Below are 12,921 nucleotides of genomic sequence, written 5' to 3' on the forward strand. Positions count from 1 at the left end.
CTGTTCGACCACCTCTAATTCAATCCGAGACCCCAGGTCACGGGCAAAAAACAAAAACAGCATCAATAAGATTATAGCTAATAGGCTAGGCCTACTCACCACTAAAGTTATCCCACAATTCGTCCTGCGTTTAAGTCCTTACATAAGCCTACCTTTCCCTTAATATGTTATAAAATACCTCAACCTTAACCTTGTCCAATAATGGTCATGACAGACTAATAGCCGAGGCTATATGTTCCCCAAGAAATGTAGGCTTCCACCTCAAGGAAACTGACCATTTCTAAACTCACGTTATCTTATTTAAGCTGCGTCAATAATGAGGATGATTACGAGATACCTTCAATATCTTAGATCACCTAAAATAGACTAGATGAGATAAGGATACAAGTGGGATTTATATTTAATATGATAGGCCAACATAGCCATTAATATAAACAATAAAAAAATAAATGTAATATTTAGCCACATGTGCTGACAGTTAACAAAAGCGACGACCGAAATTTGTTTTAACGGGAATTGCAGGCTGTTTTTTTGTCACCGCGCAACAGGGTCTCTTCGTCAACGGTTCCTTGTCCGCTTTAAAACACATTTAGGGATTATTTATTTTTAGCTCTGGCGTGTGTCCGCTGTACCGGGGCCTAGCTGATACATCCAGATGGTTTTGCTAAGGTGCATGTTTACGGATTCCTGGAGATTGTGAGTAAGGAGCGAGGCTGTGCCGGTCTGTCCTTCATTAAGAGCCAGTCAGAGCAGAGAGGCATTCATCACGACAGACTGAGCTTTCATAACCCGCACACACACACACACACACACACACACACACACACAAAACACACAAACACACACACACACAAACACACAGCATTTCTCTCTCTGAGCTACTGTGCCGAGCAAGCCTCCTCATTCAGCTCTCTGTAACCAATATGAAAGAAGTTAAGTGCTCATATTAAAATGCTAAAATGTCTGAGTGTAAGCTAGCACCTGTATGGGGCTTTCAGCTTGTTGCTATGACAACCTCAGTCAATGCAATGTTGCAGTTACTATAGAAATTATTTCTTTTTGGTATGTACAAAACTGGTTGATATGTTTCATAATATAGCTGCATCTATATTTATGCTGGAAAAAGTAAAAGTAAAAAACAATCTGAGTGAATTGGCTATTTGCAATTTTCCTAGGTTATCTGTTGTGGGCCTTGTGAGCCTTTATGGTGGTTCTGTCTTGGATTTGAACTAAGGGCTCCCAAATCCTAAAGCTACAGTAAGAAAGCAACACAACATGTGTTGCAGCAGAAAATCTTTTATGATAAATCAGCCATACTAAAACCGTGTCCAAATTTAAATTAACAAAGGGTGCAGGACTTGTCATTGCTAGTCTGTCTACACTATCAAGCATCAAGGTCCTTTGGTTTGAAGATCACCAGGGGGTTAATTGAGTAGCTTAATGTGTCACGATCTTTCCAACAGTGAAATGAATGGAAAACATTTTCCTTTTTAATGTTTTATGTTCTTGCAGAGCAGTGTGGAAAATAATATTTTCATACAGTAAAATTCCAAGCAAAACAATACCATCCACCGTTTGAGAAACGCTGGTCTCTTTTTTCCTGACAGATGCGTACCCAGCTCATCTCATGTGTGTTGTGGCTGTGGATCCTGACTTGCTGCTAACACTCACTGGGCTCCAGTGTGCTCCATGACGCCTCATACGAGGTCAGACAGAGGACAGCAACCCCACTTCCCATTTCCCTTTCGAAACCTCAACCCCCATCGCTACAGCAGACCAGCTTAAGTTTCCCAGAATGCACCTCTCCAGCCGGCTGACCCCCGGGTCGGCAGCTGTCAGTCACATCCTCAGCTGGCTCTGCAGCTTCTGGACATAGACTGGAGGATGTGAGGGAGGCCTCTGAGAGGAGCCCTGGCTCTGCATATGGGATCATCTCTGTGCATTCATGGCGAGTAATTGAATTAGCTATCCTTCTCCTATTCTAATGCAAACCTCAGGTTGAATCGCCACCCTGTACGTGAGAGGAAAGGCCCAAGGCAGTGATAGCCAGACAAAGACAGCCAGCTTGTATGAAGTACAGAGTTGTACTTCATTCTAGCTGGCTGTCTATGTTGGTGTTCATCTGGCAGTTCCATCTTAATAACTTCTCCATCTACATGCTGTTGGACCATCACACAGATTGTCACTGGAAAAGGGCAGATCTTTGTTTGCTCTCTACACACAACAGACATTATTCACTGTTACAGCATCACCAAATTATTATATAAACTTTGGGGTATAAGAAAAGTCTGATTTTATGTAATAAGGAAGATTAGTGCCTGATTATTTCATTCCTTTGATTACAGTTGTGTCTGTGTGTACACATGCAAGCCGAGCATATGCCATTAAGTTGTATGTGTAAGAGAGGGGATGTATGATGTAACAGGGTGTGACAAAGCCCTGCAGACTGACAGCCAGGCCGAGAGGATGTAGTGGAGGGAAGGGTGGAAGCGGCTCTATAGCCCGAGGGCCGCAGGGTGCGCGGTGAGAGTGCAGGGTCACCTTTATCCACGCTGTCTGTGCCCAGAGCAGGGGGGGGGGTGGTTTGGGCTGGGACTCTCAACAGGCTGAACTGATTTCCTGTGCAGGGTCATGCCCAGGACAGGCTTGGAGGACAAGGGTTTAGGACCACGGGGAGCTGGTCATGGTATGGACAGCGAGTTGATGCTATTTTCAGCCAATTCCCTGCTTCTTTCCCTGTGAGTGGGTGAAGATAAAATGCACACATCTCTTTCTTTCATAATTTCACATAATGAGCTTATTTTATAAAGGACAATCCTCGGTTTTGTTTGAGCCACAGCACGCAGGCGTCCACTCCACACAGACTCATAAGAGACTTCAATTCCTCAACAAGTAACATACCCATAATCCTCTACATCTTATGCTCTCTTGATGCAGTATTCATATAAACACTGTTACCTGCGGCGACTCTGAGATCATAGCGCACACGTTCTTCCTCTTGCCCACATTTCTGGAATGCATTTACTCAGCTGGGTTCGTGAATTCAAGAGTGCTCTGCTGCCTCAGGCTACAGAGGACATGCTTGTCACGAGATTTGAGAAACATATCCGTGTCCCCCTGTGTGTACATCTTAGAGCTTATACTCCCCTCTAACAGAATTATAAGGTTTTTAATGGCGGTCAGCAAGACAGTTTGATAAATGCCGGCAACTACACCTAGGCTGAAGTTTACGGGGATGAATACACTCAGAGTGTGGGAGGGTAAGAGGTGGCACTGTGGTTGTGATTAACATGACAGCACGGCCTTTTTTAGCCTCTACGCTCCACTGACCCAAACATGTTAATCTAAGTCATGTTACTCATAAATGTCATTAGGCCTTATATCTAAGGTCACCAATCATTATAAACTTAAAGGAGCTCTTCCTTTCCATGCAAGCAACCATGTCTTTGCAATTTGTGTCCAGATGAAGACTGGAATTTTCATTTTGTTCACGACTACACTTTTATGAGTCTCTTGGTAAAGAGAGGAATGTAGTTTGAGAGTATTATCTGCACATTGGAGTATGAATAAGATTGTCATTAGAATTAAAAAATGCTTTCCCGTTGGTTTATTAATGTCTGTTTTTTTACAAAAACAGTTGCTAGGTTTCTCAGCTTTTCTCTATTTGTTATTGAAACTGAGACCAACAACAATTTAAGCAAGAATTTGAGCTCATCATTCACATGCCATTTTAACTCTGTATTTCTTTCTTCCTACGCTTGGATCTGTAATGTGTACTGTGGACACTTTGACATTTCAGAGTTCAAAATGGAATCAAATGGGGCTTATGAGGCCTCTCAGCCCAAATGGACCTCATGTTTACACACTTGTCTATCAGCTGAGCAGCATGCGGCCTCAGGTATCCAGAGAGATGGTGAGATGTCCCAAAAACCAACGGTACCGTGTCTGAACCTGGTAAGTGCACTGTGTTTAGACGAGGTTTGTCGAGATCTGAGATAACACGTCAGTATCAAAAGCGTTTTATCTTACTGCTGAGCCTAACTCTTTCTGAGGGTATTCAATGTGTTTTGAGCTACATGGTAAAAATGAATAACACATCTTGTGCTCTGAGTCATGGACAAAGCATATTTTTCTGCTTTTACTTTAAATATTGTTATTATTTTTATATTGACTCTTATCAAAACAGTCAGTCAAGTAAAAAACCCACCAAGATCTAAGAATTATATTGCATTAATTAAAACTGTATTTCACTGCAAGCTGGGAAATGTTATGACTTTCATAACTATTGTTTTGCTGTTTCCATCATTTCTAAGAGACATTCAGTATTATTTAGTACAACCACAGGAAATCAGAGTTGAACGACAAGGACAGGCGAAGTGAACTACTGTAGACCTATATGTCTGGCAGACGCATGGTAATGTACAGTATCTAAAAGACTATTTTGTATTTAATCTGATTGATCCGTATATCAATAATAACCTATATTTCGGCCTCCCATTGTTTTTTTTCCGGATGTTGCATTATTCTTAAGATTACAGATCGAGTAATCATTTAGTTTAAATTAATAATTGATGCTACAGTCTTGCAGTTCTTAGTTTAGAATTACTATTATTTAAATAACCGCCTCCAAAATCCAGAATTTCTAAAGTTAGCCCTATATCTCTTTAGGGTAAATACGATATAAGCCTTACTGCCACATATGCCGTTACATTTTTTGATGAATGCCGACGCATTTTCAACGAAAAATTATGGCCTGTAGCCTATCTGTTCAAAAACAGAGCCAGCGAAAAAATATAGCTATGGCACTGAGTGGACAGTTAAATAATGATCTCAATACATTTTCATATTATGTTTATATTGATTAGCATGTTTAATGATGATGTTTGCGTATGGATTTGTGTCTCATTTATTACCCACATTAGTTTGTCCTCGGCTGATTTCCACATGCGTTGTAATTGCATTAGTCTTTTTCATTTAATTTTTTTTTTTACCTGAGCCTTTTTTAATGGTCAGAAATTTCTTGTCAAACAACAGTGAATTTGGTCATTTTTTAATGTGACATATAGGCTATCAATATCTTCCCTTTTCTGGTTTAGCGGCAGAATGCACACGGCCTATATTTATTGACAGCAGAATAATGGATCGAAATTGAATAGGAAAAATAAATATGTGTGCTATTAAATAGGTTGAACACTTTATCGCGCGTGCAGAAATGTTTAGTAAATGAAAAGGAAGAAAGTCTCAGTCTGACATAATGAAAATAAAATATTTAGGCCTAGTCGTTATGCCCGACTGTGTGGAATTAAAAAAAAAATATATAGTTAAAATGAAATGAAATAGCTATATGAAAAAAGTTTTAAAAAAACTCAAATAAATAACAGTGGCATCGTGGCCTTCAGTTTTTCGTGCGTAAACTGTTGCGTGTGCCTGCTGCTTCTCCTGTCCTGCCTTATTTGGTGATTAGGCCCATAACAATATATGAAATAGGAATTAAATGGTTAATTGGAGGGACAGAAACCACACGTGATTGAATTTTTGGCGGATTATATCAGACTGCTGGATGCTGAAACAGACCCCCCCCCAACACACACACACACACACACACACAGCTTCTCTCTCTCTCGCTCTCTCTTTCTCTCTCTCACACGCACACACTGCCTCTCTCTCTCACACACGCGCGCACACACACACGTACTACAATCCCGGTTTCACGGGTCTTTGTTTCTGATCTGTTAAATCCCACCCACTTGACATGGACACAGAAGAGAAAAAAAAAATCTCTCACTCAGGCGCCCACACTATCAGCGCCCAGTCGCTGTTGTCTATACTGCCTGCTGGACCCGTAAGATGGACACGGAGAGTTGTTTGCCTTTCTCTTCGCAGACCAGCAGGCGGACGCCAGAAAACTCTCCGGGACTGGAGCACGGCGGCTCCGGCTCCTTTCTTCCCTGCGATGAGCTGCAGAAACCCTCGCACCTTCCACCTCCTCTTCCTCACCGTCTCAGCCTGCGCGGGGATCTGTACGCCGCCGCCATGGGGAGGTTTGGTGATGCTGCGGCGGACTTTACGCACAGCGCTGCCCCGGCGAACCCGCCCGCCTCACCGTCCAAACACAGCAAGTTCTTGGACAGTATAAACCAGGATCAAAAGGGGACAGCGATAAGCGGCAAGCCGGCGTTTTATGAGAGCAACTCGGAAGGTAAGATAGGGAGAATTTATGTGTTACAAAAAGAAAAGAAATTAAAAAAAAGAGCAACTGACTGATTGATTGATAAGTAAAAGTACGCGCAACAACAAAATCTTTACAACTACTACTAATAATAACGATGATCTTTGCTTGTTTTTATATTTGTCTGAACTATCTTTGTATGAAAACAAAGCACACTTGCTTGACAATACACTGGATTTCGATAAGACATACTTAAGAGACATAAAATAAATGTAAGTATTTTTATTATTTCTTTTGTGCTAAAGACAATCATTGCATTAGCATATTAATTCCTAATTTTGATATTTCCAAAATAAAATAATGGCCATCCTGCACAGGATAAGCTGGTGTAAATTTTTTTTGGATGAATGGAGGAATAAAATATGAGAATAATCTTTGTCCTTTGTAATGCCTCCTTATATTTTGTAAGAAATTAAATGAGGAATCCCTGGATCAGTTTTCCAAGACAGTTTTTTTTTTCTTTTCTTTTTTGCAGTTTGCAGGCTTTGGAAATGTGTCATTACAACTAGTAATTACACAAAACTGTTACTTGCTTTTTACAGGTTATGCAAATGAAAGCATGGCTGTGATAAAAACGTCAAGTTTTCTTTCACTGGACAGTCCTTGAAGTAAAGTAAGAGAGGTTAAAGGTCAGCCTGGCAGCAAGTTGGGTGTGTCATTAGGCTACTAGTCAGCTATCAGCTTTTTGGGCCAACGTTCAGCTTAAGATTTTTTTATTTTAGTCCTTAGACTCTGTCTTTCAATTGTTTCCTATTCTCTTCATATGCAAGTTTTTAAAAACACATCAGGGTTGACTTTGAATTTTGCAAGCAGGCGTGTGCTCAAAGGCTGTCAGAGGCAGTGGAATGTCCATCTGTATATGTTGAACCAAAGCCTGAAGAAATGTAGTGGTCTTTCACTTTATTTATTGGTGCTGATGATTCTGCAACGCTACAGAGGATATGAGCGTTGATAAGGTCTTTGTGATATCTGTGTCCAGAATAATATACAGCAGCTTGATTCATGTTACTGCCAAAGACAGCCAATAGACGTTTTTCACAATTAGTTATGATAACGATATCAGCTGTCCCTGTCGAAAGTGGACTTTTATTACTTTTGTTTGAAATTCTGTTTAAATAAGAGAAAGCATGTATGGGATCATCATTCCTCTGTCAAGCAGGCACACACACACACACGCAAATTTAATTTATTTTATAAATTACTGGGTAAATTACAGTAAGTGAGTAGGGCTTTGCATGTATGCATGTGCAGAATAGATACCACATGTGTGTGTGTTTGTGTGTATCTACCCATACTACTCTTAATTTGTGCGTTTTTGAGTTTGGGTTCGTCACCTTCAAAGGCAGACACGTCTTCCTGTTTTGTCTACAGTGGGAGGAAAGTTAAGTGTGGGCGGACAGGCCAACGCATTTAAAGCCCTTTTGATCATCTTCACACTTCGAAGTTTTAATTTAGTTTAATTATTGCAATTGCAATACAGAATTTGCAAATTTTTAATCAATGGGTGAGTTGATTTTCATAAAATTGTTTCTCAATGAATTGCTTGATTTTTATAATGTAAACTTGTATTTTTCCAACTAAAAGGGCCTAAAGGTTTCTCACTATTTTTACAAATAAAAGGGGGTCAGAATGTCAAAAATAATGCTTCTTTTGTGTTTATTCATTTGAGAGATTTAATGCTTGAATACGTTTATCAAGACAGTTCATACTATATTTGCTATATTCTTGTTTACATGTATGATGTTCGCAGTGGGAGATTTGTTTTTTGTCTCTATATGTATGGCAGAAACAATATATAACAGACAAAGTGTATCCACGGGCACAAGAAATGTTATGCTAGTACACACAAATACATCTTATTTTTCCATTAAAATAAAATAAAATAAAATACTCCCTTGCTATTAAAATCCTTTTGTGAACTCAGCAGTATAAACTCAAGTTCAAACCTTGCTAATCCCCAGTTAGACGCTGAGATCGCTTCATTTTTAATTATCTTCATTTTTATTATTCATCTGCTAAAATAACTATGGCAGATGAATTTAAAGCCAGTGAATATTCTACATTAATTAAAGAAACAGGATGAAACATATATTTTAAAGACTGAAGTACCGTTTTGCACAAATTGAAAACCTTAATGTACAGAGCTAGAGGGCTGGAAAAGAAGCAGCTTAAATTTCTACCACAACTATTTCCATGTATTAGAACTGATCCCCCATGGTTACAGCATGATATTCCTACCTATACATTTTGAATGTATCCTCTATTTGCCTTTTCCCGCATTTCACATAGGTCTCCAGTTACACTGGAGTGGAGGCAGAGCGGATGTGGGTGCTTGACAGCGTAAAAGCTATACAATGTCCTGCTGCCCCAGTTTTCAATCTTAACGAAGAATATTTTCAGCATGAGGTGGGATCTAATGGACACGAGGAAATTAATGTTGCAATGAAAAGTGCTCTCTGTTGGGCCCCATATTGAATTAGGAGAATGGCAAAGTAGTGTCTCAGCTGCCCCCAGTGTGAGTGCCTGCAGATAGATGGAGAGTGATTTTGTTTTGGAGCTCAGGGTTAAACATAATGAACATGGACAACAACATCCAAACACTGCAGGAGGGAACGGCCCTTTCCATGGTCTGTTAACAGGAAGGGAAATAATGCTTTCAGATTTCCCCTTACTGCTGAATGTAAAGGGCAGAATGTATATTATTAATTCAAACAATCATGTGTTTTATCAGATATAAATTTGTCATATAATTTAGTGCTGTATCCTAGTTGTCTTACTCTTAATGTGAGTATTTTGACATGGACATTGCAATAAGTTTCCCATAGAATAAATTGATATGTCTGTTTGGAAGGTGACCCTAAACTATTCTTTTCTGCATTTCCAAATGAAACAAATCAAATCTTGTTTTTCACTTATTGCCTTGTGGGTTTAATTCAAGCCAACTCACTGAGAGTTCACTGCCTAAACATGGGTTGTCTGAGCTAATCAAATTAAAACACTGTTTGGCTGAATTCGTGTTGTGTGTTGCTTTTCTCAGGCGTCTCACAGTTCAGCCTCTTATGGCAGTTTGAGTTTGGGAATCAAATTGAGAAGCATAAAAAACAAGCAAGAGATTAATGGTTTTCAGTGATACCTCACAAACAAAATGTTTGATGTGATACCCTGTTTAATTTAATTTTATAACAACGTTCAGGATTATAGTGTGTTGTTTCTGTGTGCCAGAACCATATCCAGGTGAAAGTGTGCTGGTTAAAAAATAGACTTTAAACAATTTCTCTGGCAGTGAAAATGGGAGTGGTTGGTCATTCAGTTGTTTGCACTGGTGCCTCACATGCAAAGATATATGATTTCCAGCACTGACATTTTCTGTACAACAATTGTGCGTTTCTTATCCTCATATTTGTGGTGGTGTCTTCTGGATGCTCCGATTTCCCCACAATTTCAAAAGATATAAAGACAACCTAACAGTAGTTTAAAACCAACAAACAATAAATTGATTGATGAATTAAGAATAAAAAATGCTAGAATTTGCACATGAATTTATCATGAATCTACCTTTTTCTGTGTGCCCTCCATGTCTCAGTCAGAGAGAAAGGAGCTTCAAAGACCATGGGCTATCCTGGTATTGGCACAGACTGTTGTGGCAAGCTGAAAGAGCCAGGCGGCGGCTTACATGTGGACTCTATCGCTGACTCCATCGACTTATCAGGCAAGAACAAGAAGCGGCGCAATCGTACCACCTTCAGCACCTTCCAGCTGGAGGAGCTGGAGAAAGTGTTTCAGAAGACACACTACCCTGACGTGTACGCCCGGGAGCAGCTGGCCCTGAGGACCGAGCTCACCGAGGCTCGGGTTCAGGTCTGTTAGGGAAACTACCCAATATTTTAAAACTTTTCGTTTTATAATTATAGGCAGAAGAGAGTTTATGAACTGAACAAGACCTGCTGTCTTTTGAAACTTTCCTGTTATACTGTATTTTTGTATTTGAAAGGTTTGGTTCCAGAATCGTAGAGCCAAGTGGAGGAAACGGGAACGCTATGGGAAGATCCAGGAGGTCCGCAACCACTTTGCTACATATGATATCTCTCTTCTCCCTCGCCATGACACATACCAGGTGGGTCACTGCAGATCTTAAATGACATACATGTTACTATCTGTAAATTATTGATCCTGCTGTGCTTTTTTTTCAAGCTCAATCCAACCTTTGCTGATATTGTATCTTGATTTGGTGTTCATAGCCAAGTATGAAGGATTTCCATGTTCATTCCATCAAATGTGTCCTCCCCTAAATGTCTCCCCATCCAGATGCAGGGCAACCTGTGGCCAGGGGCGGCTTCAGGAGGAGGCGGTGGTTCAGGTGCTGGTTGTGTCCTAGGAGCTGACTCCATCCCCTCGTCCTGCATGAGTCCATACGCTCACCCCCACAGCAATCTGCAGGGCTTCATGGGCATGCCCACGTCCCCCAGCCATCCCCACCACCACCACCCGCCACACCATCCAGGCATCAACGGCCTGTACTCGCTCCACAGCTTCCCAGGAGGCCTCGGGTCCCCTTCCATTGAGGGGCCAGAGACCGAATACAAGCCGACGGGCCTGGTGGCGCTGCGGATGAAAGCCAAAGAGCCAGGCAGCATCCTCTCCTGGCCTACATGACCACAACAGTGCCAGCTCCCCATTATGCACTGACTGAGCCAAAGCATATTACATTCCTGACCCATACACAGTCCCTGATGTACACACCCACCTCAGCATATGACTCAAATATTTCCTCTTAACATTTATATAAGCCAACTTGGTGACTTTTCACAATTCAGAAGATCTTGGAATAGAAATTTCATGAACATTGAGGGCAACTTGAGCCTCTTGCATGAAAAACCCAGCGTATTAATAGGAACTTTTAGTTTGATATCACAATGCTGACACCAAAGAGGAAAAATTATTTAAGCATGTAAAAATTGTAATTATCATATTAATCTTTTTTTTGTCTGTCGTGCTTTGTAGTGTGACCAGTAATAAAGGCCTCCATCTAAATCATCTGTCTTATTCAGTAGGAAACTATTTTTGGGGAAAGAGATTAAGAAAATGGAACAAAAACAATCTCAGCCGGAATTATTCTAGCCTTGACATGACTCTTTTAAAAAACGATAACCAAGAGAGTTGACCAAAAGTCTGTCACAAATTTAAATGGGAATGTGGTTGCGAGGCAAAAATGCTTCACGGGCTGTGGTTGCCATAAACACAAAGAGTGAAAAGTGAACTTCTTTGTATTCGGGAAGTGTACAGAGAGACCATACATGTGTAGCCTACTTGGCCTCGCTTCAAGAGGCCTTCAGGTGGCACCTCATGTATCAGGAGCGAGTGGCAGGTTCATTAATGAAAAGTTAACTGAGCGATCACACTTCAGTATTGATGATAAATTAGACAGCCTCCCACAGATGGCTGGCTTCACATTGAGGCAGGCATTTCTCATTCACATCTGGCATCAGTGGTAAACCCGACCAACTGAGTAATGAGTTACAGTTTAATAGAAGAAATTTAGTTAACATGGCCCAAAGCGTATTTTGTTTGGTAATATTATTCACAGAAGCCAGTTCATCTGCTTTCTGCTTTTATTTATACATATGTATGTGTTCATGTGTTGTCTTTTAAAAAAAAGAACATGATGCAAATATGTTGCTGTAGCATACTTTGTCTCACATGTATTCTGAATGTATTCCTAATAACTGTTTTCAGGAAATCTCCTTGTGCTTTACCCCAAACTATTTACTTTATTGTCAAGGAAACATTGAATTGCATGGTACCATCCCATCTGGTGTAAATTACTAAATACCAGCATATTCATGTCAGATGTGCAAACATTTCAATCTGTGTGAGATTGAAAATGCAACTTGAATTGAGAAAAAAAAGAGTTCCACTGGTGGACAAAGCCCTTCCAAGCTCCACTTACTCCCCAGGAGTGTGCATGGCTTACGGGGGAATATATTGGCTCTCCTTTCCCTTTGCCTGTTTCGCCGTGACAGCCATGCTGGGGCAGATTAGCTGCCATTCCCTTAGTCTGTGCCGGGGTTTTGTGTGAGCCACTAACATGTGGTTCCAATAGAAGAATGCACAAACCCATCAGAAACACTTTCCACACCCACAGCTTCAAATTCCAGCCAGGCCCTGGGAGACGGCAGCCCTTACTGCAGTTACATAGCCCCCCTGATTAAATCCCAGATTAAGTGGAGAAGATAAGAAGACCTGTCAGTAGGGATAAGGGATTGAGGCGATGGCCATCTTTAGGAAAGCTGAAGAAATAGCAGATGGTGGATCAGTGCTCAATTTTAATATTTATTCTTAGATAGGGAGCAGGTTAATCAAATGTATCTGTCCATAAAAGCAAGAGGAAACTCAGTGGCTTAGTGAATTTGATATGTTAACTCTCAAACACTGTCAGGACAGTTGTAATAGAATAACTCACAATATTATAAATGCAGTATTGTTTATTCCACTTTCAAAAAGGACCAATTACCTCATCTTACAATAGGCGGACATAAGTTTTGATTAAGTTGTCATTAAAGTTACAGTGGTGTGGCATAAGCTTTGATCTGTATCGACTCAATATATCAGACTACAAAAGTCTTATATGATTTGACGGAAATGAAAAATGTTCAGTTAAGACTGCACAATGCTGGGGGCAGTTATTAACTAAG

At 40.5% G+C, this 12,921-nt stretch overlaps 1 protein-coding gene across 2 annotated transcripts; it reads left to right on the forward strand.

Moving 5' to 3' along the window:
* Positions 1-554: 554 nt before the first annotated feature.
* Positions 555-11,263, forward strand: alx3 (ALX homeobox 3). 2 transcript variants are annotated; one of them, XM_044212189.1, is made up of 7 exons: positions 555-696; positions 1,608-1,948; positions 3,800-3,954; positions 5,884-6,199; positions 9,813-10,087; positions 10,221-10,343; positions 10,535-11,263. In XM_044212189.1, the coding sequence occupies exons 2-7, from the start codon at positions 1,924-1,926 to the stop codon at positions 10,880-10,882; spliced, it is 1,242 nt and encodes a 413-aa protein (XP_044068124.1). In that variant the 5' UTR covers positions 555-696; positions 1,608-1,923; the 3' UTR covers positions 10,883-11,263. The 2 variants fall into 2 exon arrangements, with proteins under 2 accessions (XP_044068124.1, XP_044068125.1); XM_044212190.1 differs by lacking the exon at positions 555-696 and having other exon boundaries at positions 1,931-1,952.
* The last annotated feature ends 1,658 nt before the right edge of the window (positions 11,264-12,921 follow it).

Source organism: Siniperca chuatsi, linkage group LG10 (assembly GCF_020085105.1).
Source record: "Siniperca chuatsi isolate FFG_IHB_CAS linkage group LG10, ASM2008510v1, whole genome shotgun sequence".
NCBI classification, from domain to species: Eukaryota; Metazoa; Chordata; class Actinopteri; order Centrarchiformes; family Sinipercidae; genus Siniperca; species Siniperca chuatsi.